Here is a 24,035-nt window from a genome sequence, read left to right on the forward strand (position 1 = left end):
GACAAAATGTGATCAGATGGTTTGGTTGGTTATTTATTTCAACTTGTTTTACATTAAATCAGGGGGAGGCAACGTCAGTCCTGGAGGGCCACTGTCCTGCAGAGATTTGCTCCAACCTTAATCAAACACACATGAACAAGCTGATCAATGTCTTCAGGACTACTAAGGTTATAGGCAAATTAAAAAATTTTTTATCAGGGTTGGAGCTAAACTCTGCAGGACAGTGTCACTCCAGGACCAATGCTGCATATCCCTGCATTAAATTTATCAGGCAAAATGTAATGCAATAACCTGCTAATTTTGAACCAATATGGTAATTCTGAGACCTCAGGCAATGAAAACTCTTAAGTTGTTTTTATGGAGCCATTTCACAACTCAAAGCCAAAGGAAGTGTAGGTAAAATATGACCTACCCTTACAAAAAATAATTGTACTTCTGGTTTATTTTATTAAGTATACCTAAGTAAAGTTTAAGCACATTTTAAGGGCATATACTTTATGTAGTAAGTATACTGATATCAATATACAAGTAGTTTTCTTGTTAGTGTACTATTTTAGTACTAATTGAGACTAAATTGACCCACTTTTACTGTATAAAAGTATACTTTTTAGTATACTTAATGTAACAGTAGTAAACGTTGAGTACACAACTAGTTTACAACTATGTTTTTCATTTGTACTGCAACTATATTAGAACTTATAGGTATACTGATATGTTTACTAGTTAAATAACATGCTTAGTTTAACATACTCATACTATATACTTATAGTTTATTGTTTCTATATTATTTTTGCACTTTACTACTATGTTCCTATTTTGGTATAAATTTTATACATAAAAAATATACCTTTAACTGTACTTTAAGCATATTTAATGTAAATTTCTATGTACACTATTAGTGGACGACACAAAAATTCACATACTCAGAATTAGGAACAGTTTCTTTATAAATCAATATTTTTAAGTTTTTAAGACAGCATGTAAAGCTGTGAAAAAGTATTTAATAGGCTAAAACGCTCATAGCTTCCAGGTTCTACATCAGAACACCGGCTCTATTGTACGGCTCCTGCGTCAGCATCACACGCATGCGTCCTGCTCACGTGAACTACGTCGGCCAATAATGACGTAGAACCTGGGGCACGTTCAAGCTCAAACCGGTGCGCAACATTTTGCTACGGTTTCTGGATTGAACGACACGTTTCCTGGAAACAGTGTGCAACGGGTTTGAGATACGTTTTCTCTTGTTTGGTGGGTGTGTCAGAAATGTCAACCCAATCAGCAGCAACATGTATATAAACAACACGGTATTAAAGAGACAGCTCGCACAATGGGTCCAAGTAAAGTCGCTTACAAATGTGTTCTCTTTTATTCTGGATGGCAAGGGCAGTGACTGTAACATCGAGTGTATATTGCAGTATTAAACACGTACTTATACTGATTTCATCAGGCTCCGAAAATTCTTCAAAAAGAATGGCCTTCTCAGCTGCCGTAGTTGCAACTTTTGCGTCATCAGAACAGGGTGTTCAACGCACCACCGTTTCCATTTAAAAAACGTTTTGCAACGTTTTGTCTGGGCTGAACGCACCCTGGAAACACTGAATGTGAACAGCGTATGAGAATGACACCGTAGAAAAGAGATTGTTGAATATAGTCGTTATTTTTGTTTTGTTTTTGTGCACAAAAATTATTCTCGTCGCTTCATAACATTAAGGTTGAACCACTGTAGTCACGTCGACTGTTTTAACAATGTCTTTACTACCTTTCTGGACCTTGAAAGTGTTGATTATATTGCTGTCTATGGACGAGACATATACCTCTCGGATTTCATCAAAAATATCTTAATTTGTGTTCTGAAGATGAATGAAGGTCTTCCGGGTGTAGAACGACATGAGGGTGAGTAATTAATGACAGAATTTTCATTTTTGGGTGAACTAACCCTTGAAGTTTAAAGAATGTCTCAGGAACATCATACGTACTGTAAAAAATGTTCTTCTAACATCAAGAAAATTGGATATTTCAAAATTTCCATAACCAAAACAGAATGTTTGGAAAATGTTCTCTTAGAGCAAAAATTTGTTAGCTGGGTAAGCACCACAGGATTTAAGCACCATATTATTGATGCTTTTATGTCATGTGACTGCTTATCCACCATATGTATGATTAACATTGCTATATCAATAGAGTATTATAAATAAATATACCAAGAATATTGTGAGAAAAACATGGTTGACAGAATGTTTTAATTACGTTATTTGCATCCTTTAAAAAATGTCCCCCACCCCATCTGCAGGACAGTGGCACTCCAGGATCGACGTGGACATTTTAAAACATAAGATGATTAGAAACGAGCTACAGTGTGAGACATGAATGTACAGCAGCCTTTCTTAATATATATGCCTATTTTTCTTCAATCATAGATTTCCTGTTCATGAACAGCAGCATGTTTGTTAGCATGGTTGTTCACTTACCTTCTCTGTTCTTCTTGGCTCTTTAGAGTTTAGCCGCAAATTTTGTGGGAAAAATCTTTTCCCATTAGACTTGTGTATTAAGACGTTGTTTCAACCTTTCTCATTTGATTTAGCCTGTGCTGAGAAGCCTTTCAGATTTGGTTTCACTTTCTGTAAGATCATTAAACTCCTCCCATTCAAACCATGACAGGCAGACATTTTAAAAATGTAAGTAGATTTGCCTGTTGAGTTAAAATTATTGATATACTTCATGTTGTGAAAGATGAACATTAAATAAATAATGAACAGTCCAATAGATTATCTGAATGTGATTTACAACGTGCAGTTTTACATGGATTTAGAGTAGCCTACATTTAACTAAGACAACGTTTTTTAAGACGCAACCGATAAGACGCAACCGATAACTTAATATAACCGATATTAAGTAGTTTATTATTTAGGTTGCAGATACTATTGGACCAGGGCGTACATTTGAGACAGATGCTGATAGTTATCGCCATCTGTTGGTTAAACAGTAAATGCACCTCAAAAATATCTGCAATAAGGTAAACTGCAAACCTTATCTTTAAATTGTAAATTGTAGCCCAATTTATGTAGCTCTTTAGGGGGGAAAAGTTTGCAGCAGCATCAGCAAAATCCACTTTATCAACTTTTTTAATCATACAGTTGAACTAGCTTATTGTTCAATCCATCGTCGAAACTATTTGTGAAATGGAGCGGCAGCACTGATTCGAAACAAAAGTGTCGGAAGCAGTCCGCATTAGTTATGCTTAACGTACATATTATGTAAAACATGCTATTAAAAGGTCATTTTTTATAACTGTTCAACAGTGAGTGCTTTCAAACGCAATAGCTGTGTTTTGGGAACGTCACAGTTAGTGTGCTCGTGTTTCTGCACGGACCGTGAAACTGGTGCACAGCCGGAAGTTCGTTCCACGCTTTGAGACGGTCAGGCGTGAGACGCCACAATAAACAAAAAATATCAAAGAATTTGATCGTTTTTACGACATACGAGACACTAATAATGTCTGACAACGAAGACAAGTGAGTTCCGAGTGCGTCTGCTACAGTCGTTTTGAGATGTTTACTAGTTTAAAGTTTGTCAGGGTAAACTGCACTATGAGATGATAATAAATCTGTAGTGTATCTAATTTATAGCTTAGAAAGTTGGGAAGTATGTAATGACACGAGTTACTTCATCGTGATTCAGAAAAGCCTTTAGGAAATTAGCTCACATTGTGAGACCGACCGTGTGTTTGTTTGTTTATTCATTTCGATGTTTGTTTGTTTGTTCGTTCAGTTTTGATGATGGAGATTTTGATGATGTTGAAGATGAAGAGCCTCTGGATGATCTGGAGAACGTGGAGGATGTAAGAACAAACCTGCTGTTTTTAAAGTGATTCCTGCTGATAGTTTTGGGTTTTGACTAGAGATAATAATACAGTATATTCTATTGTAATAGAATAAAGTCTTTATAACCTCGAGAAAGTCGCATTTTATAAAAGTAATCTATTTAAGGACAGTTAAGATTTCTTTTATTACACTGTGATATTTTTGTATCAAAACTCCCGTTTTTATTACTGTAATGCAAACTTAACACTCAAATTGTAAAATAGGTTGATTCTCACTGTTGTATTACAGTTTGTCACATGTGAATTTAGGAAGTATTTGTAACGAGAATAGTATTGTTTCTCTGGTTTATCTCAGTTGATTGCTGATGAGGCTCATCAGTTCCAGTCTGTCCTGACAGTTTTGTCTCTTGTTTGTTTAGGAGGATCAGGAGAACGTCCAGATCCTGCCGGCGGGTGAAGGACAGCAGGCCAATCAGAAGAGAATCACCACTCCTTACATGACCAAATACGAGCGCGCGCGAGTGCTGGGGACGCGAGCGCTGCAGATCGCGTGAGTGACCTCTGACCCCTGTACAGAAGATATTTCTGATATATTACTGCTCATAGTCACATCGAGCACTATAGAGCTGAGATTTGCTATGCTAATGCTGCATTAATTATCAGTGACATCACTTCCTGTGTGACAGGATGTGTGCGCCAGTGATGGTGGAGCTGGAAGGAGAGACGGATCCGCTGCAGATCGCCATGAAAGAGCTCAAGTATGACAACGCATATTTTATCATTAACTCACAACATTTTTCATTCGAGGACCTTTAAAAATTGATTGCTCGTGGTATAAAAACATCTACTAAATGAATAAATGTAAATGTGTTGGTCATGGTGAGAGAGTATGGATGAGAACAGCTGAGAACATCTGTCTGTCCGCCTATCTCACAATATCTCTCTATCTACTGTTATATGAAATCTTATCAATGTTAATATGTGGCAGTAACATGTTAAAACATAATAGCAACATGATAAATCATGTTAGCAACATGTTGAATCATATTAGCAGTGTGAAATCATGCTAGCAATGTTTAAATCATGTTAGCAGTGTGTGAAATCATGGTAGCGGCATGTTAAATCATCTTAGCGGCACATTAAATCATCTTAGCAACATGTTAAATCATGCTAACGTGTTATATCATGTTAGCTGCATGTTAAATCATGCTAACATGTTATATCAAACATGATAGCTGCTTGTAAATTCATGATTGCAACATGTTAATTCATACTAGCAGCATGTTAAATCATGTTGATATGTTAAATCATACAAACCATGTTAGCAACATTTTAATTGATGTTAGCAGTGTGTGAAATCATGCTAGCAATGTTTAAATCATGTTAGCAGTGTGTGAAATCATGTTAGCGGCACGTTAAATCATCTTAGCAACTTGTTAAATCATGCTAACGTGTTATATCATGTTAGCTGCATGTTAAATCATGCTAACATGTTATATCACTTCAGCTGCATGTTAATTCATGCTAGCAACATGTTAATTCATGCTAGCAGCATGTTAAATCATGATAATATGTTAAATCATACAAACCATGTTAGCAACATTTTTCATAATTCATCATAATTCATGCTAGCAGCATGTTAAATCATGTTAGCAACATGCTAAATCATCTTACCAATGTGTTAAATCATGCTAGCTGCATGTTATTTCATGCTAGCAGCATGTTAAATCATAATAGCATTGTGTTAAATTGTTAGTAATGTGTTAAATCATGTTAGCAACATGCTGAATCATACTAGCAATCTGTTAAAGCATGCTAGCATCATGTTAAATCATCCTTTTAATGCGTTAAATCATGTTAGCAACATGTTAAATCATACTAATTCATGCTATCAACATGTTAAATCATTTTAGCAACATGCTAATCATGCTTCCACCCTTGCATGGATAAAAACAGACATTTCTCAGAATAATTCCTTGTGTTCTAATATGTTGCTGTGTTATTGATGTATGTGTTTTGCTGTGTTCCTCAGGAGCAGGAAGATCCCCATCATCATCCGCCGGTATCTTCCAGACGGCAGTTATGAGGACTGGGGCTGTGACGAGCTCATCATTACTGACTGACATCCACACACTCGCTCAGATCACGTGATCACTGTCAGAAGTCAGATATGTGTGTTACAGCAGGTCTCATCTGTTCTGCTCTGGTTTATAGTGTGGAGGTTTCACTTCATCCTGCAGTTCTGGTGTTTGTCCCCTTGAGGGCAGCACAAACACACCATAAACACTCAGACTCTGAATCCTTTATTTAATTTTTATTTGTCTGTTTTATTCATGCATAATTAAACCTTTTTGTAGTTAATGATATCCCTGTGTTTTTCTCTGTTGTGAAAATACTGTGATGTCAGTCGATTCTCACTGAATTGCTTCATTGTTTAAAGTTGAAACTGAGTGAAATATCACAAAGGTTTATAAACGAATTAAATACAATTTAAACTCAATATATAACAGGCTGTCTTTACGATATTGAAATTAATCTTGATGCAGAAATATTTTAAGTTCTCGATGTGGGTGCAAAAATATCAGCTAAATGGTTGATAAAATTCGCGCTCTGAAAAGAGTTTGGTGTCATTTTATTAGAATTGAGCAGTTCCTGCTAGACTGAGCAGGCACAGACCAAATTCAGTCGACAAGTCATTTTCTACATGCGGATCAGCCTGAATGTCCCCAAACATTTCATAAAACACCACATGCTGTTTGCATGCACTTTTAATTTTTAAGAAAGCAAACATAAAATAAATGTTGCTGTTTTTGTTTCAGACTCTTTGCAGAAATGAGAATCATTAATAGACATCTGTGAATCAGGAACAGGTTTAAGCTATTTAACCAGCAAAGTAAAGATCAGCAATTCCTTTATACACAAGTTTGGTGTTCATCAACATGAGTGGATTTATTTATATATGTAATGTCAATAATACAGGTGCTGGTCATATAATTAGAATATCATCAAAAAGTTTATTTATTTCACTAATTCCATTCAAAAAGTGAAACTTGTATATTATATTCATTCATTACACACAGACTGATATATTTCAAATGTTTATTTCTTTTAATTTTGATGATTATAACTGACAACTAAGGAAAATCCCAAATTCAGTATCTCAGAAAATTAGAATATTACTTAAGACCAATACAAAGAAAGGATTTTTAGAAATCTTGGCCAACTGAAAAGTTTGAACATGAAAAGTATGAGCATGTACAGCACTCAATACTTAGTTGGGGCTCCTTTTGCCTAAATTACTGCAGCAATGCGGCGTGGCATGGAGTCGATCAGTCTGTGGCACTGCTCAGGTGTTATAAGAGCCCAGGTTGCTCTGATAGTGGCCTTCAGCTCTTCTGCATTGTTGGGTCTGGCATATCGCATCTTCCTCTTCACAATACCCCATAGATTTTCTATGGGGTTAAGGTCAGGCGAGTTTGCTGGCCAATTAAGAACAGGGATACCATGGTCCTTAAACCAGGTACTGGTAGCTTTGGCACTGTGTGCAGGTGCCAAGTCCTGTTGGAAAATGAAATCTGCATCTCCATAAAGTTGGTCAGCAGCAGGAAGCATGAAGTGCTCTAAAACTTCCTGGTATACGGCTGCGTTGACCTTGGACCTCAGAAAACACAGTGGACCAACACCAGCAGATGACATGGCACCCCAAACCATCACTGACTGTGGAAACTTTACACTGGACCTCAAGCAACGTGGATTGTGTGCCTCTCCTCTCTTCCTCCAGACTCTGGGACCCTGATTTCCAAAGGAAATGCAAAATTTACTTTCATCAGAGAACATAACTTTGGACCACTCAGCAGCAGTCCAGTCCTTTTTGTCTTTAGGCCAGGCAAGACACTGTCTGTTGTTCAAGAGTGGCTTGACACAAGGAATGCGACAGCTGAAACCCATGTCTTGCATACGTCTGTGCGTAGTGGTTCTTGAAGCACTGACTCCAGCTGCAGTCCACTCTTTGTGAATCTCTCCCACATTTTTGAATGGGTTTTGTTTCACAATCCTCTCCAGGGTGCGGTTATCCCTATTGCTTGTACACTTTTTTCTACCACATCTTTTCCTTCCCTTCGCCTCTCTATTAATGTGCTTGGACACAGAGCTCTGTGAACAACCAGCCTCTTTTGCAATGACCTTTTGTGTCTTGCCCTCCTTGTGCAAGGTGTCAATGGTCGTCTTTTGGACAACTGTCAAGTCAGCAGTCTTCCCCATGATTGTGTAGCCTACAGAATTAGACTGAGAGACCATTTAAAGGCCTTTGCAGGTGTTTTGAGTTAACTAGCTGATTAGAGTGTGGCACCAGGTGTCTTCAATATTGAACCTTTTCACAATATTCTAATTTTCTGAGATACTGAATTTGGGATTTTCCTTAGTTGTCAGTTATAATCATCAAAATTAAAAGAAATAAACATTTGAAATGTATCAGTCTGTGTGTAATGAATTAATATAACATACAAGTTTCACTTTTTGAATGGAATTAGTGAAATAAATAAACTTTTTGATGATATTCTAATTATATGACCAGCACCTGTATATACCCTATATAGCCACGTACACAGCTTAATTCAGTTGCCAATTCACCTTTGAGTGTTTAATCCGGTTCTGTTCACACACACTTCAGTAATTCCGGAGTGACAACCGCATTCTACAACCTGATGAAGGACTGATATGCCTTAAAGATCTGTTACACACTCTCATGTGGTTAACTGGACTGAAAACTTTACCATAGTAAATACCTGCAGCTAAAAAGTAGCACTTTGGTTTCTGTTTTCAAATATTCTTTTTCTGATATTTCCTGAGAGACTGAAATGCTGATGCAAACAGGTCTTCTATGAGATACAGATGAGACACACATTAAACCTCAAAAGCATCTGTGTCGTGTTACTTCCCGTTTATTATTATTATTATTATTGACTCTCCGATGTGGTGTCTGAAGCAGAAGAACTCCAAATGTTCAGTTTTGTTTAAAGTGCAGTAGTAGCATAAGTGTGCATTAGTCATTCATTATTATTATTTTTATGCTGAGATAATCTTAAAAATCTATACATAAACCATCTGTGGATTTTTTTTTTTTCTCTAGATGGTACCTGCCCATAAAAATTGGGCCTATATAAAATGTATAGGGGAGAGTGGGGTAAGATGAGCCATTTTTTTACTGGGGAAATGAGGCAGAAGTACAATGAAAGTATTTGAAGTAATTTCAGGATATTTCCTGTAATTTTAAGTGATCAGAATACATCTATGACAAAGGGTTCTAAAATATGGCTTCTTATAAAAAAGTGATCCTGTGGCTCAATTTACCCCATCTTAGGGGTAAGTTGAGCCGAGTCAGTAGGTGGGTGTAAACTGACCATCTAACTATCTGAATCAAACCCATGTATAATTTTAAAGATAATGTACCTATTTTAAAATATTTTACAAATATTTCTTTTTTTAAAGCTAAATTTAACAACATAAAACCAACCAAATGAAGTTGAAATTTCAGTATCTTTAATTGTTTGCATTTCTGAAATAATATGTTGAACATCAAAGTTGTAACCTTCATATAAACAGACTAAACAGAGAGTTTGAGTAAAATTAAATAAAAAACTAAATAAAAATGAATAAATGTTACTGAAACTAATAAAGATTTTAGTCAAAAGGTTCTTGACATGGTAGTTTTTCTGCAATATCAACCATGTTAGGCCATTAGAGACTACAGGTGGAAAGATATAAATGATTAAACATCTTCTAGTTCGTATCAGAGAAGGATTTGATGTACATTATTCTTATCAAATAAACTCAAAAATAAAGATAAACTAAACCAGATGCGTAATATTACATTGAAATGACACCAGTTTATACTTCAGATTTAGCTTAAATTCATTGTCTTATGGTGGGGTAAGTTAAAACACTGGCTCAATTTACCCCACAGCATGTGGCTCACTTTGCCCCATAGCTGCCATTTTAGGAAAAGCTAGCTAGCTTATCAATTCAGAATAATATTTAGCTAAATGACTTGCATGGTTTTATGTTTCTAAATCACCAATATGCATCATAAATATTTTTAGACCTGGACAAATTTGCTTTGATGAAACAGCCATTACATCTGTTATGCTTAAATCTTACTTTGACAAGCCAAAAACAGTTTTTAAAGTAAATAAGTGACTTCCACTCCTCCCATGTGCTTCTCCTTTTCAGAATCTGGCAGAAATGACGGGTGGTTCTAAAATATATGGTCACATGACAATAAAATGGTACAGTTGCCAAGATACAGGGGGTGAGCCAACTTACCCACTGGCTCGTCTTACCCCACTCTCCCCTACTGCAGATCAGCGGAAAACCTCAAGACAGCCACAAAATGAAATTGATTACAATCACTAAAATAAATTCTAATTTAATATATGATTGGAATTGGAAAGAAACTATTCCACCTAATCAGTCAAAAAGAAAAAAAAGTAAATACTTTCTTAAAGTCTCCACAAGGGGCCATAGTTGAGTTTCCTATGGGTGTAACGGAGCTCTTCAATCGTATTTTTACTTTCAGTTTAATAAATATCACCAACGCAGTGACAAATGGCGTACAGTGCAGGTAAGATTTGAATAAAATATGTTAGTGTCTTTAATGATCCATATTAATATAGTCTTAAACAACTAAGCGTCTCACTTTGATCATGAAACGCTGGACATACTTCAGGTTGGTCATTCAAAGTTGGTGGGGGGGGGGGGGGGGGGGGGGGGGGGGGGGGTTAATGACTCGCCCAAACAGCAAGTCATTAACTTGTTTGGCAGCAACAGAAAAGTATTATTTATTTAAAGTCCTGAGTGCTGTGAATGTTACTGTGACATATTTAGCCTATCAATGATATTTTATTGATACATCTGGCTATTTAAAGCTGCAATTTGTAAGATTATTGCAGCAAAATATCCCAAAACTAGGCCAGTGTTATATATTTTGTTCCGTTGAGTAGGCTTGCAATATCCCAAATGTTTCCAACTATTTGTAGATCGTGAGGAAATGCTATTTTAAATTTTTGCTATTATAAAAGCTATTTTAACAAAATCGTTTCTCAATACCAAGTTCGTTAAGTTCGGACTTGCGTCCTTGTTAGTTCGGACTTGGCAAGCTCGACTCAGGAGAACAGATTCCTGTGGACTGGAGGACGCAATCCGGTGATTGTGCAAATGGAACAGCGGCGTAGCATACTTGATAATGTCACTCAGCTCGCTCTGGCTTCTCCGGTTATCTCTGTATGTAGGCTATATCTTAGGCAACAATAAAACGAAATGTGTTATAAAACACCTCTCTGCCTCTTTTCGTTTTATTTAAAAAGCAAAGAAACTAACAAAACATATTAATAGCCTCAGGCAACGCCCAGATAGCAAAATACACTCGGGCCAGCTCCTGTTAGATTCTTGCCTACCGGAGACTTACCACTCGGCCCGCTTCTGTCTGCTGCGATGCTTGTGCACTCACGAATCAGACGCGACACTGCCGCAATCCAGCCGGTATCGGGCCGTCGCTAATGCGCACAGCGCGCCCGACACGGGCCAGCCCCGTTTCTAGATATCTACTGTAGGCTACTGTTCATTAATTTTTCCATTTAAATTTGATACCCAGCGAAAACGTTTACTTACATTTTAATTATATAAGCTATAATACATAAATAACATTACTTAAATCTGTACAAACAACACAATATTATGAAAGCAATTTTATGTCCATTTATAAAGAACTCACTTGAGCTGGTTTTATTTACAAAACAATAATACATCAAATAACAGCAGCTGTTATACAAATTGCAGTACTGTACATAAAATATTTACCACATTTTGAAAAAAAATACACTTGTATTTACTTATAGACTGTAGAATGTAATAAGTATAGACAAACTTAAAAAGTGTTTTAAATAACACACTGGTAATGGAGAAAGTTCTGAAGTTTAACACATTTTCTACTTTGCAAAATAATTAGCTGAATAATTAGCTGAACTCTGCAAGCAGGTAGATCTCCGCGGGCACCTCTGCAGTACTTCATTACATAAAAATACTAATCCAAAAAAACAAACAACAATAAAAGACTAAAAATAAAAATAAATAAACTTTCAGCTGTACAATTGACGATTTTTAAATTAGTCTTTTTAAAGCAAGCCAACTTAATTTTATATACAGTGAAGCCAGTGATGGAGGTAGTTAGTGTTGACAAATTTCAACTCACCTGAAAAACATAAACATTTAAAATGTCACGCAGAGTCTCTGAAATCTCGTTGATGCGTGCCGTTTTCAGTGATATCGTTTGACTTTGCACAAACCTAGAAAACCAAAAACACACAAGTGTATAACCAACAGTGGATGTAGAAAACCAAGTCAAGTCTGTCTGTTTGAGGAGACGTCACACAACTTGCATTTTAACTCAATTGAAGTTACCTTAAAGGAACACTCCACTTTTTTTGAAAATAGGCTCATTTTCCAACTCCCCTAGAGTTGAGTTTTACCGTTTTCGAATCCATTCAGCCGATCTCTGGGTCTGGCGGTACCACTTTTAGCATAGCTTAGCATAGTTCATTGAATCTGATTAGACCGTTAGCATCTCGCTCAAAAATGACCAAAGAGTTTCTATATTTCTCCTATTTAAAACTTGACTCTTCTGTAGTTACATTGTGTACTAAGACTGACGGAAAATGAAAAGTTGTGATTTTCTAGGCCGATATGGCTAGGAACTATACCCTCATTCCGGCGTAATAATCAAGGAACTTTGCTGCCGTGCCATGGCTGCAGCAGGCGCAATGATATTACGCAGCGCGTGTGACCCCCTGCTTGCACAGGGAGCGTGCCTTGCAACCATGGAGACATTTGTGAGAGACGCTGCGTAATATCATTGCGCCTGCTGCAGCCATGGCACGGCAGCAAAGTTCCTTGATTATTACGCCGGAATGAGGGTATAGTTCCTAGCCATATCGGCCTAGAAAATCACAACTTTTCATTTTCCGTCAGTCTTAGTACACAATGTAACTACAGAAGAGTCAAGTTTTAAATAGGAGAAATATAGAAACTCTTTGGTCATTTTTGAGCGAGATGCTAACGGTCTAATCAGATTCAATGAACTATGCTAAGCTATGCTAAAAGTGGTACCGCCAGACCCAGAGATCGGCTGAATGGATTCGAAAACGGTAAAACTCAACTCTAGGGGAGTTGGAAAATGAGCCTATTTTCAAAAAAATAGGCTCATTTCATTGCCGTGCCATGGCTGCAGCAGGCGCAATGATATTACGCAGCGCGTGTGACCCCCTGCTTGCACAGGGAGCGTGCCTTGCAACCATGGAGACATTTGTGAGAGACGCTGCGTAATATCATTGCGCCTGCTGCACCCATGGTACGGCAGCAAAGTTCCTTGATTCCTTGACCTCAAACATTAATATCTCTTGGTAAATAATCCATTGTTTTGCTCGTGTCCACTCCAAACCGCACAAACATGGCGGATATCACCCAGTACCACAGGTATGAGACCCCTCCCACCGCCGCGCGCATAAAGATGAATGAATCACCTGAGAGCACAGTGAAGCGCGTTTAACATACGTGAAAGCGTATAAAAGAATGAATTGCTGAATTACTTATAATTAGATTTGATATTATACATATTATTGTGCGGCGAGGAAGGAACTTCACAAACGCTTCCTCAGATTCTTTCACCTCCTGAATCCTGCTCACGACTGTGTTGACCGAGTCACCGAACAGGCCAGAAGGTGATACTGGGACATCAAGGAGGAACACTCGGTCCTTATCCCTGATGCCCGTGAGGTTCAGCCACAGGTGCCTCTCCGTGCTGACCATAGCAGCCATAGAACGGCCGAAGGCGCCTGCCGTCTGCTTGGTGGCACGGAGAGACAGATCTGTGGCTCGACGAAGCTCTGTGAACGCTTCCTCTGTGATGGCAGTGCCCGCACTCAGATCCTTCAACAGATCAGCCTGGTACGCCTGTAACACTGCCATAGTGTGCAGCGCAGCACCAGCCTGACCTGCAGTGAGCACGGAGACTGTTGTGTAGACTGTAATAATTTTTAATGTTTAACTTTAAAATGTTAAATGTTAAATATGAATAAATAGCGCTCATAAACAGCCGTGGAGATGCCATTCTCAAGTGAAACGAGTCGAGGCTTGGACCCAGAAATGGCGTTCCTTACATCACGACTTAACAAGCGGATAGGTCAATTTCATTGACGTTGTTTTAGACATATTCACAGCTGGTCACGACTAAAGACGTTCCCATAACTCTCAGTGCAGCTTGAGTGTAGCCTTTGAAAGGGAACACCTTTAGAGAATCATTAAATCTATTTTATTTTTTTTTTTTTAAAAACTGTTCTTGTGTTTTGTGGTTTTATAGTTCATTTATTAGTTATTGTGTTGTATTCAAGATTCAAAGAGTTTTTGTTTCTGCAGGTGTTGTCTGCAGGAGAAGACAGAGCATGGACCATCTACCCAACAGTAAGTCCATAGATGATTATTGATGACCATGATGAACAACATGCAACAAATATAGGCAGTTTTTCTCCATCGGAGAAATGTGAAATTCAGACCTTGAAAGCATCTCCTGCTCGTGAGTTATCTGTGAAATTACAATGGTAAAGATCCTAGTGTCATAACATATTACATGTTGTGTGTTTCAGTGAGTGATCTGAGGATTGTTCTTCTGGGTAAGAGCGTGTCAGAAAACAGTGGAGTGGGAAACTTCCTGTTGGGACGATCAGCGTTTGACAGTGAAGCTCCTCCAGATGTTGTAGAGAGAGTCGGAGGAAGATTGAAGGACAGACACGTGATGCTCATCAACAGTCCTCAGCTGCTCCAGACACATCTGTCACTCCGTCACATCACACAGACAGTGAGAGAGTGTGTGAATCTGTCTGATCCAGGACCTCATGCATTCATACTCGTACTGCAGCACAATGACTTCACTGAGGAGGACATGAGAAGAGTGAAATATGTGCTAAAAGAATTCAGTGACGAGGCGATTAAATGCACCATCGTGATCACAACTGATGAAGCAACATGTGGTGGTAAACGGGCATCTTTGAAAGTTAGTGAATTAATTCAACAATTATCTGCAGAATGTGGAGGAGGACATATTCAACTTAATAATGAAACAGAGGAATGGCTGTCTGAAATAGCTCAACGGTTAGAGATGATTCTGAAACAAAACCCTGAGGAATTTCTCAAATGTGAACTAAATGATTATGCAGAAGGATCATCAGTGGATGAAGATCAGAGCAACAGATATTTTGCTTCTCTCAGAATAGAGAAAGATCCTGATTCAAAGGATGATGAACAACACCAAGATACTCATGCAGAGATGAAGAAATCAAAAAAGTTTTTTCATCGTATACCAATATTTGATTTATTTAGTAAGTTAAAAAAAAACAACAACATATTCATAACCTTTTTACCAGGTTATTGAACATCAGGGACAGTATAAAAAGTATAAAAACATGATTTTTTTTTTACACAGTTTTTGTCTTGTTTCTAGTTCTAAAAATTCTTAAATCAAGAAGCATTTTCTAGACAAGTAAATATGATTGTCTTATTTTCATAAAAAATAATTCAAAATTAAGTGGTTTTTTTTTTTTTTTTTTTTTGTTTTGTATGTTTTTTTTTTAAAAAACAAGCAAACCGAAAACAAGATTATTTTGCTTGATTTAAGCAAAAACTCACAGACTATTTTTTTTTACTTGTCTAGAAAATGCTTCTTGATTTAAGAATTTTTAGATATTTGGACTGGAAACAAGACAAAAATTAATTTTTGGCAGTGTAATGTAAACAGTATAATGTAGGATACTTATAATTTCTCACAGTTTAAATAATGGAAAAGCATGTCATAAATAGACAGCTAAATTTCAGTCATTTTAATTTTACTGTGGTCATATGCTTCTATGAAATGCTTGTCGATAGAATCATGACATTTGTACTGCAGTCTTGTATGTACCATGAGTTTAAGACCATTAAATTGATTTTTTTCTTTCTTTTCTTAATTACAGTGGGTTACACAAAACAAAGTCCAAAGCAAAATCAGCCAAAGGGTAAGTTCATAAACTTAGTATATGCAAGTTTCCATTTGATTCTACAAATAATAAAATGTCATTCTTAAAAAGAGCAAGTAAAATACTTTGTTGTTGTTGTTTTAGGAGGTGTAAGTGACACTAGACAACAGAGGCTGAACTTGGTGCTGTGTGGAAGTGATGAAACACTGAAGGCCTCTGTATCCAAATATATAAGAAAAGAAAAAAAGACAAATCTTCAGATCAATCTGGTGGAGCTTCCTGCTCTCAGTCAGCTCTCAGAGGAGGAAGTGATGTCTCACGCTTATGTCTGTGTGTCTCGCTGTGATCCAGGAGTTCATGTTTTCCTCCTAGTTATTCCTGCTGGTCCACTTAATAATGAAGACAAAGCAGAAATGGAGAACATCAAGAAGATATTCAGCTCAAGAATCAACAAACACCTCATGGTTCTCATAATCCAAGAGAAGAGCATGATTAGCAATCTGAATATACTTCACACTTCAGTTACTAAGACATCTATCCAGACACTTGGAGGTCATAATTTTGTTCTGGAGAACAGCTCACAGGTTCCAGATCTACTGAAGGATGTAGAGGATATGGTACAGGAGAACAAAGGAAGTTCCTACACAACATTCATGTACCTTCAGGATCGATTAGAACTGGAAAGAAACAAACACAGAGCTGAAATGGAGGAACTGAAAAAAAAAATTGTGATGAAAACTCAATCAACAGCAGGTATGAATTCATAAAAGTGCGTGATGTATTAACTGGTAATATTATAATTTAAAATAATTTCACAGTTTCATTTTGTTCGTAATGTAACATTTCAAAAAAGGCAAGACAAGTTTATTTATATAGCACATTTAATACACAATGGTAATTCAAAGTGATTTTCATAGAAAAGAAATTAAAAACAAATATATAGCTGCAAGCAGCGATGGTGGGCCCAAGCCTGGTGGCAAAGCCAACTCGGTGGCTTCAGGGCAACTGTGCACAGCGGGCAATAGGCATTTAAAACGCTTAAACATAACAGCCACTTTTATAAAATGCAGTGAAATTTACTTAAATAGGGATTTTTAATAAATTTTAATTATTTTTAAATTTAAATTATTGAATTATTTTTATTTTAAAATTAAATTTGAACAAAGAGGGGAGGGGGGAGAGGGGGACAGAGAGAGAGGGTGTGAAAAATCCACATTCAAACCAAAATATCGGACTTACTGTTGGTCAGAGCTAATAATTGTAAATTAGAAAGTTGTTCGGCTTAATGAAAACAATAAGTGTACCGAGTTTGGTGACTGTAGTTTTAGCTAACCCCCCGCTTATGTCAAAAGATGGCGCTATAGAGGCCCTCCTCCCCGCCCGTTTCTAAGGCTTTGCCCATGTCTACTGGATGACAATCCTGACATGTGCTGAGATTCATGCAATTTGAAGCTTGCAAAGAGTCTCAAAAGCATCCAAAACAATACACATCCATGTGATTTGCCTCTTTAAATGAACATACAGCTGAAGTTTCAAAAAAATCAATCAGTGTATGCAGAAGTTCTAACATACGTATGTTAAAGGATTAGTTCACTTTAAAATAAAATTTCCTGATCATTTACTCACCCCCATGTAATCCAAGATGTCCATGTCCTTCTTTCTTCAGTCGAAAAGAAATTAAGGTTTTTGATGAAAACATTCCAGGATTATCCTCCTTATAGTGGACTTCAATGGACTCCAAACGGTTGAAGGTCAAAATTACAGTTTCAGTGCAGCTTCAAAGGGCTTTAAACGATCCCAGACGAGGAATAAGTGTCTTATCTAGTGAAACGATCGGTCATTTTCAAAAAAAAATGTAAATGTATATGCTTTATAAAAACAAATGATCGACTTCCAAGTAGTTCCTTGTTGGTCCAAATTGCTTCTACTATTCTCATTTCTAAGTCGCTTTGGATAAAAGCGTCTGCTAAATGACTAAATGTAAATGTAATGACAGTTTCTTTTGTGGTTAGCAGATGTAACACATGATGAAGATCTGAGGATTGTGCTGCTGGGAAAGACGGGTGTGGGGAAGAGTGCAACAGGAAACACCATACTGAGAAGAGACATGTTTGAATCAATACCTAATCCATCCTCAGTGACCAGAGAGTGTCAGAAAGAAACATCTGAGTTCAACAGAAGACAGATAACTGTGATCGACACTCCAGGACTGTTTGATACTGGAGTTGATAATGACGAGACCTGGAAGGAGATTGTGAAGTGCATCTCAATGGCGGCACCTGGACCACATGTGTTTCTGCTGGTGATTCAACTGGGACGATTCACTCGAGAGGAGAAAGATGCAGTGAAGATGATCCAGGAGGCTTTTGGAGAGGAATCCAAAATGTACACCATTGTACTGTTCACCAGAGGAGATGAACTTAGAGGAGCAACAATTGAAGATTATGTTCAACGAAATGACAGCTTAAAGAACCTCGTCCATCAGTTTGGAAACAGATACCATGTGTTCAATAACAAGGAGAATAAAGATTACACACAGGTTTCTGCTCTTCTGAAAAAGATTGACTGGATGTTGACAGTAAATGGAGGGAGTTTCTACACCAATGGGATGTTCCAGCAGGTGGAGAAGAACATCAAAGAGGAACAAGAGAGAATACTGATAGAGAAAGAAGAAGAGATCAAGAGAAATGAAGAAGAGCTGAAAACCAAATATGAAGCTGAAATAGAACAAATGAAGAAAGAAAAAGAGAGAGAAAGACAAGAGATGCAGAATGAACTGAGAAGAACTGAAGAGGAATTCAAAAAGAGAGAGGAGGAGATCAAGAAAGAGACCAATGAAACCCTTCGAGATGAGATGCAGAGAAAACTGGAGGAGCACAAGAAACAAATTGAAGAGGAGAATGAAAGAAAGGAAAAATCTTTAGGAGAAATGCAACAGAGCTTCATTAAATTCCTGGAAGAAAAACACGAGAAGGACAAGCAAAATCTTCAGGAGAAAATTCAACATGAAGCTAGAGAACAAGCAGAATGTGAATTTAGTGAAAAACTTATGAAAGAAGTGAATAAAGCTTTAGAAGAAGCTGAAGCAAAACTACCATGTACAGCCAAACGAGCTCGTGACTGGAATTACTATATTCCTGTTCTTGGAGGAGCTGCTGGAGGAGCTGTCGGTGGTGTTGAAGACATTGTGCAGTGCATTGGCAAAATGAAATTTAAACATCAAGCCCAAAGTCAAATTGAAGGTTGAATTTAGGTAAATCTTTTGAAACACATAAGCACTGATGGTGTGAGGACCCTATTGTAATTGCTCGGCTAATTCTTCTTCTTCTCTGAAATTAATCGCATTTTTGAGGGCCTAAACATGCTCGAAAACTCATGAAACTTTGCACACGTGTCAGAAGTGGTGAAAATTTCTGATATGGGTTTCAGAATTAGGTGTGGCAAAATGGCTCAATAGCGGCACCTACAAAATTTCAATTAAGCGCCCTTCGCGCTACATTTCACGTACAGTTATGAAATTCGGTAGACACATGTAACAGCCCAATACCTACAAAAAAGCCCCTGGGTGCAAAATCTGTAAACCCAACAGGAATTTTTTGATTTTTCTCTGGAAAATTTTGGCAAAATGGCTCAATAGCACCACCTACAAAACTTCAACGAAGTGCCCCAGACGCTACGTCTCACGTACAAGTATGAAATTCGGTACACACATCTAACAGTCTGATACCTACAAAAAAGTCTCTTGGACCATAATCTGAAAACCGACAAGAAGTCAAATATTTTGAAGTAACTTTGGAAAATTTGTGCAATTTTTGCCATTTCCAGACGTTGTACTTTAATGAACTCCTCCTAGAGCTTTAATAAGATCAAGGTCATATTTGGTCAATTTAATCTAAAGGCCTTTGAGACGTTAAATTGCGAAGATCTTGAGTTTTCGCTGAAGGGCGTGTCTGTGGCGGCCTGACAAATTTTGATGTTTCGCCATGAAACAGGAAGTTGTTGTAACTCAGGCATACAATGTCCGATCTGCCCCAAACTTCACATGTTTTATTAGAGTCCTGGCCTGAAGACATCTACATGGCAATATTCAGTTACAGTCAAAGCGCCACCTGTGGGTAACAGGAAATGACATGTTTACACTGTGATTAACTCCTTGTAGAGATTTTACCAGATCAAGATCATATTTGGTCAGTCTAATCGTAAGGCCTTAGCGATGTTAAATTGCGAAGATCTTGAGTTTTCGTTGAAGGGCGTGTCCATGGCGGCCTGACAAATTTTGATGTTTCGCCATGAAAGAGGAAGCTGTTGTAACTCAGGCATACAGTGTCCGATCTGCCTCAAAGTTCACATGTGTGATAAGAGTACTGACCTAAAGACATCTATATGCCAATATTCAGTTAGTCATAGCGCCACCTGCTGGCAACAGGAAATGGCATGCTTTACACTGTAATTCACTACCAGAAACACATTTCAATATGCCACGAAGTGGCAAACATACTAGAAACATGTTAAATCATGCAACACTTGGCTAAGTGCTAATGTTTGCAATTAACGCCACAAAACAGGAAGTTGTTGTAACTCAGGCATACAATGTTCGATCTGCTCCAAACTTCACATGTTTGATAATAGTCCTGGCCTGAAGACATCTACATGGCACTTTGAAATGACTTTGCCATATTTCCCTTGTAGCCCACTGTTCACTGTTTTCCTAAGGCCAACTGATGGCGGTGATCCTGGGTGCGAGGGCCCTTTCATCGCTGCTTGCAGCTTTAATAACATATTGTAATTTTTTTTTTTTTTACTGTTGCCTTGTATCAGTTACATTCTCTTTATTAAACTGTCATTAGTCACATGTACATCAGGGGGTTCTCTAGCCAAATAAGGTGCCGATTCACCCATTTAAGGTGTAAAGAAGAAGTAGGTAGTAGGAAGTTAATGCTCTATCCTCTATCTGTGTTTAACTCCACTTTTAGACATACACTCGCAAACTTCACAAAGCACTTCCCCTCGGGGGAATCCCCACCGCCATTTTGAAGTGCGTTCAACTTCGTCAAGTAGACGAGGGAAGTTTATTTGAACAGACCCTCGACCCTCGGCCCCTCGGCAAGTCTGCTGAATATGTACACTTCAGAATACAACGTCACAGCAGATTGCGCTTAAATTTGACCACCCCACAAAATCTAGTGTATGGTATTGAAGTTGTTTTGACATTTAACCACATAATACTTGTAGCTACCTTGTGCACATTTATAGTTTATTGTATCATCATTTTTGTTTGTGCAATTTTTTATACTTTCTCCACCAGCCCAAGCATACATACAGAATATATGTGTTCATATAGAATGGTGAATCTTTGCTTACTGTTTTCCATGATTCATGATCCATGTTTGTGCTTATTGCTTTTTTGGTGTCTTGTGAACTTGTTTGTGATGTATATTTGTACAACTTTGTGTAATACACATGATTCATAAGAAGAATTAGATGTCTTGTTGGTCCCTCGTTTTATATGTATAAGTAAGTCAATGACGCAGTATTTATTTATTTTTTTGTTGTTGTTATTTAAACAGCGCGTCAATAATATGCACCTATATGCGGGTGCACAACGCACGTACACTCTGCTTGTTACACACACAGGGATGCACAGCTGCACACAAACATGCCAAATATTAAAAATAAAAGGATTACAATGTAAAAGATTATTATTGTGCATAAAGATAAAAATGCCTATACATCTCATAATGGATAGTCATTGCATGTATCAGAATTACCTATTTGCAGTAATGACAAATGAAACTGGCTAATTATTTGAACAATCGTGGCAATACACGTATGTATTGAAACTGACTGGTCCGGTTGAGGGTGTCTATATTTCTCCATGTAAATAGCAATAGCATGGCTTTTAAAGGGAATTAGAGATAAGACTCAGGTTGGTGTACGTTATGCCCAAAACACACCCATGACAACCGTTCTGGACAATGCACCTGGCACGCAGACCATTTTTTCCCATCGTTAAACTAGCAAAAGTGGATTCGGACACGCCCTAAGTGCACCTGCTCCGTGCGCTCCTTAAAATAGGGCCCTATGTGATAGGTTGTAATATCTACTGTATACATAATGCTTTGTTCTGATTGTATTGTAATGTTTTTTTGTTTTTTGTTTTTTATGCACAACTATGAAAATGAGTTAGTCAGTGTGTATGATTCATTTCCAAAAATTAAAGATGATTTTCTCATGTAATGACTGAAATAAGTCTGGAACAGAAATATTTATCATGCAATTCAACCAGAACTGCAGAAAATATGAATATTGAATTGTCTTTTTATGCTTAGTTTGTCTCTGTATATGGTATGTAAGGGCAATTTTAGGTTGACAGAAGGGTTTGACATATAAAGAACCAATTGTATTGTAGAATGCTTTGCCTTTCTCCTATCTTATATAAACTGTTGTATTGTTTTTGCTGGTGGGATTCTCTGTGATTTATACGAGGTCCTCCGGCCATGATTAAAGTATATTCTAAGGCATAGTCTGGTTATTGCTGAGCAGAAAGTTAGGGAACACTAATGACCTTATTGCAAAGTGATAGTGTTCAAAAGGGTCAAGACCTTGACCGACTCAGTCGACCTCAATTAGGAGACGGAGTATAAATTATTTAAGTGTCAATTAGGAGACGTATAGGGGTGTCGATTAGGAGTTGACCCAGGTAAACTTAAGTCAGGTGCATAGGGGAAAATCTACCACAAGCTATACTTGCAAATGCAGGTACAAAGGATAATGGGAATTGAAGTTCATAACAGCATGGCAATTGTGAGGGAAGGAGTGCCCTCTAGTGGTAACTCTGGGCACTCCAGCTAATGCCATTACCAAGAACAACAACTAAATACTGTAATGTATGTACATGGATAGTATTTGATTATATTAATCAAGACAGCATGTGGTTTTTGAGGGTGTGCAGATGAAAAATTAATTTTGCTGCAATTGATGGGTATTGTCCTTCCACAGTAATGACCTGTTTCTGAAGAACTGGAAAACTGTTTAGAGAGTTTGTTGAAGTTTTTCTCTATAATTTAAAATTTTAAATGTCATAAATGTTATAATTATGTCTTGGTTGTTATGATATCAAGTAATCAAGTTGTCAAGTAATTGGGTGTCTATCGGTATACAGTATATACTGCACAGTATAGGATTCACAGATTAAGTTCTTTAAATTACGCTTTCAAAATAAATTGGCTTCATCGATATTTGAAAAATCAAAATTCCATCTGGAATATTTTCCCAAAACAAGCCTTTTCATATATTGGAGGTATATGATTTTTATTGATGTGCAATTACAATTTATCAAAAATTCCTATCAAACTTTCAAATTTCCACCAAATTTACTTTTGGTATGGCTTTAATATATAAACATAAATTCTTTATTTGGAACAATCAAAATATTTTATACAAAAATAGAACTTTATTTTTTGATCAGTGGTTTAATAACGGTTTACTTTTAGTTTGTCAGCTATTTAACAACAAAGGTTTACTAATGACTTACACAGAATTTCTTTCAGTATACAATATTACTCCCAAAGAATTTGCCATAGTTATGGGAGCGATAGCAATGGGCATCTGTATGATTTTTAAAAATTACGTTCACCCTCCTACTATAAACACTACTTTCCCTGAGCCAATAGACACTCCAATAGACACAAAATATGTTTTTCAGAGAGAGAGAGAGAGAGAGAAAAAAATAAAGGATAGAAACAATAAAGTTATCATTGTTTCTTGAAGATATTATCTCAATATCTCCTGCAATCTTTTACTGGAATAATTTATTTAAAAATTTAAAGTGGAATAAGATTTGGTCCTTACAACAAAAATATTTTCTTACTAATAAAGTTAAAGAAGTGTCTTTCAAAATATTAAATACATTTTACCCTGTTAAATATTTTATGATTAAATATAAAACCAATATTGATATAAGATGCTCATTCTGCCAAGTTCACACAGAAACTGTCTATCATTATTTTGGTCATGTTACTATACTGAACAACTATGGAAAAATATTGAAACATTTATTAAAAATAATATCCAACAAGATATATGTGTAACTTTTAAAGATTTTATTTTTGGACTCTTTGATTCTGACCCTATTAAAAACAAAGCTTGCTTTTTTATAA

General features: G+C 37.0%; 2 protein-coding genes across 3 annotated transcripts; both read left to right on the forward strand.

The window, feature by feature from the left end:
* The first annotated feature begins 3,324 nt into the window (after positions 1–3,324).
* Positions 3,325–6,186, forward strand: LOC127510054 (DNA-directed RNA polymerases I, II, and III subunit RPABC2). The gene is made up of 5 exons (XM_051889569.1): positions 3,325–3,512; positions 3,769–3,838; positions 4,240–4,370; positions 4,507–4,578; positions 5,853–6,186. The coding sequence occupies exons 1-5, from the start codon at positions 3,493–3,495 to the stop codon at positions 5,941–5,943; spliced, it is 384 nt and encodes a 127-aa protein (XP_051745529.1). The 5' UTR covers positions 3,325–3,492; the 3' UTR covers positions 5,944–6,186.
* A 7,860-nt stretch (positions 6,187–14,046) lies between these two features.
* Positions 14,047–22,566, forward strand: LOC127509885 (GTPase IMAP family member 8-like). Of its 2 annotated transcripts, none has more exons than XM_051889102.1 (5): positions 14,047–14,329; positions 14,512–15,243; positions 15,874–15,915; positions 16,021–16,629; positions 17,889–22,566. In XM_051889102.1, the coding sequence occupies exons 1-5, from the start codon at positions 14,311–14,313 to the stop codon at positions 19,121–19,123; spliced, it is 2,637 nt and encodes an 878-aa protein (XP_051745062.1). In that variant the 5' UTR covers positions 14,047–14,310; the 3' UTR covers positions 19,124–22,566. The 2 variants fall into 2 exon arrangements, with proteins under 2 accessions (XP_051745062.1, XP_051745063.1); XM_051889103.1 differs by having other exon boundaries at positions 17,892–22,566.
* The last annotated feature ends 1,469 nt before the right edge of the window (positions 22,567–24,035 follow it).

This window comes from Ctenopharyngodon idella, chromosome 3 (assembly GCF_019924925.1).
Source record: "Ctenopharyngodon idella isolate HZGC_01 chromosome 3, HZGC01, whole genome shotgun sequence".
Classification (NCBI taxonomy): domain Eukaryota; kingdom Metazoa; phylum Chordata; class Actinopteri; order Cypriniformes; family Xenocyprididae; genus Ctenopharyngodon; species Ctenopharyngodon idella.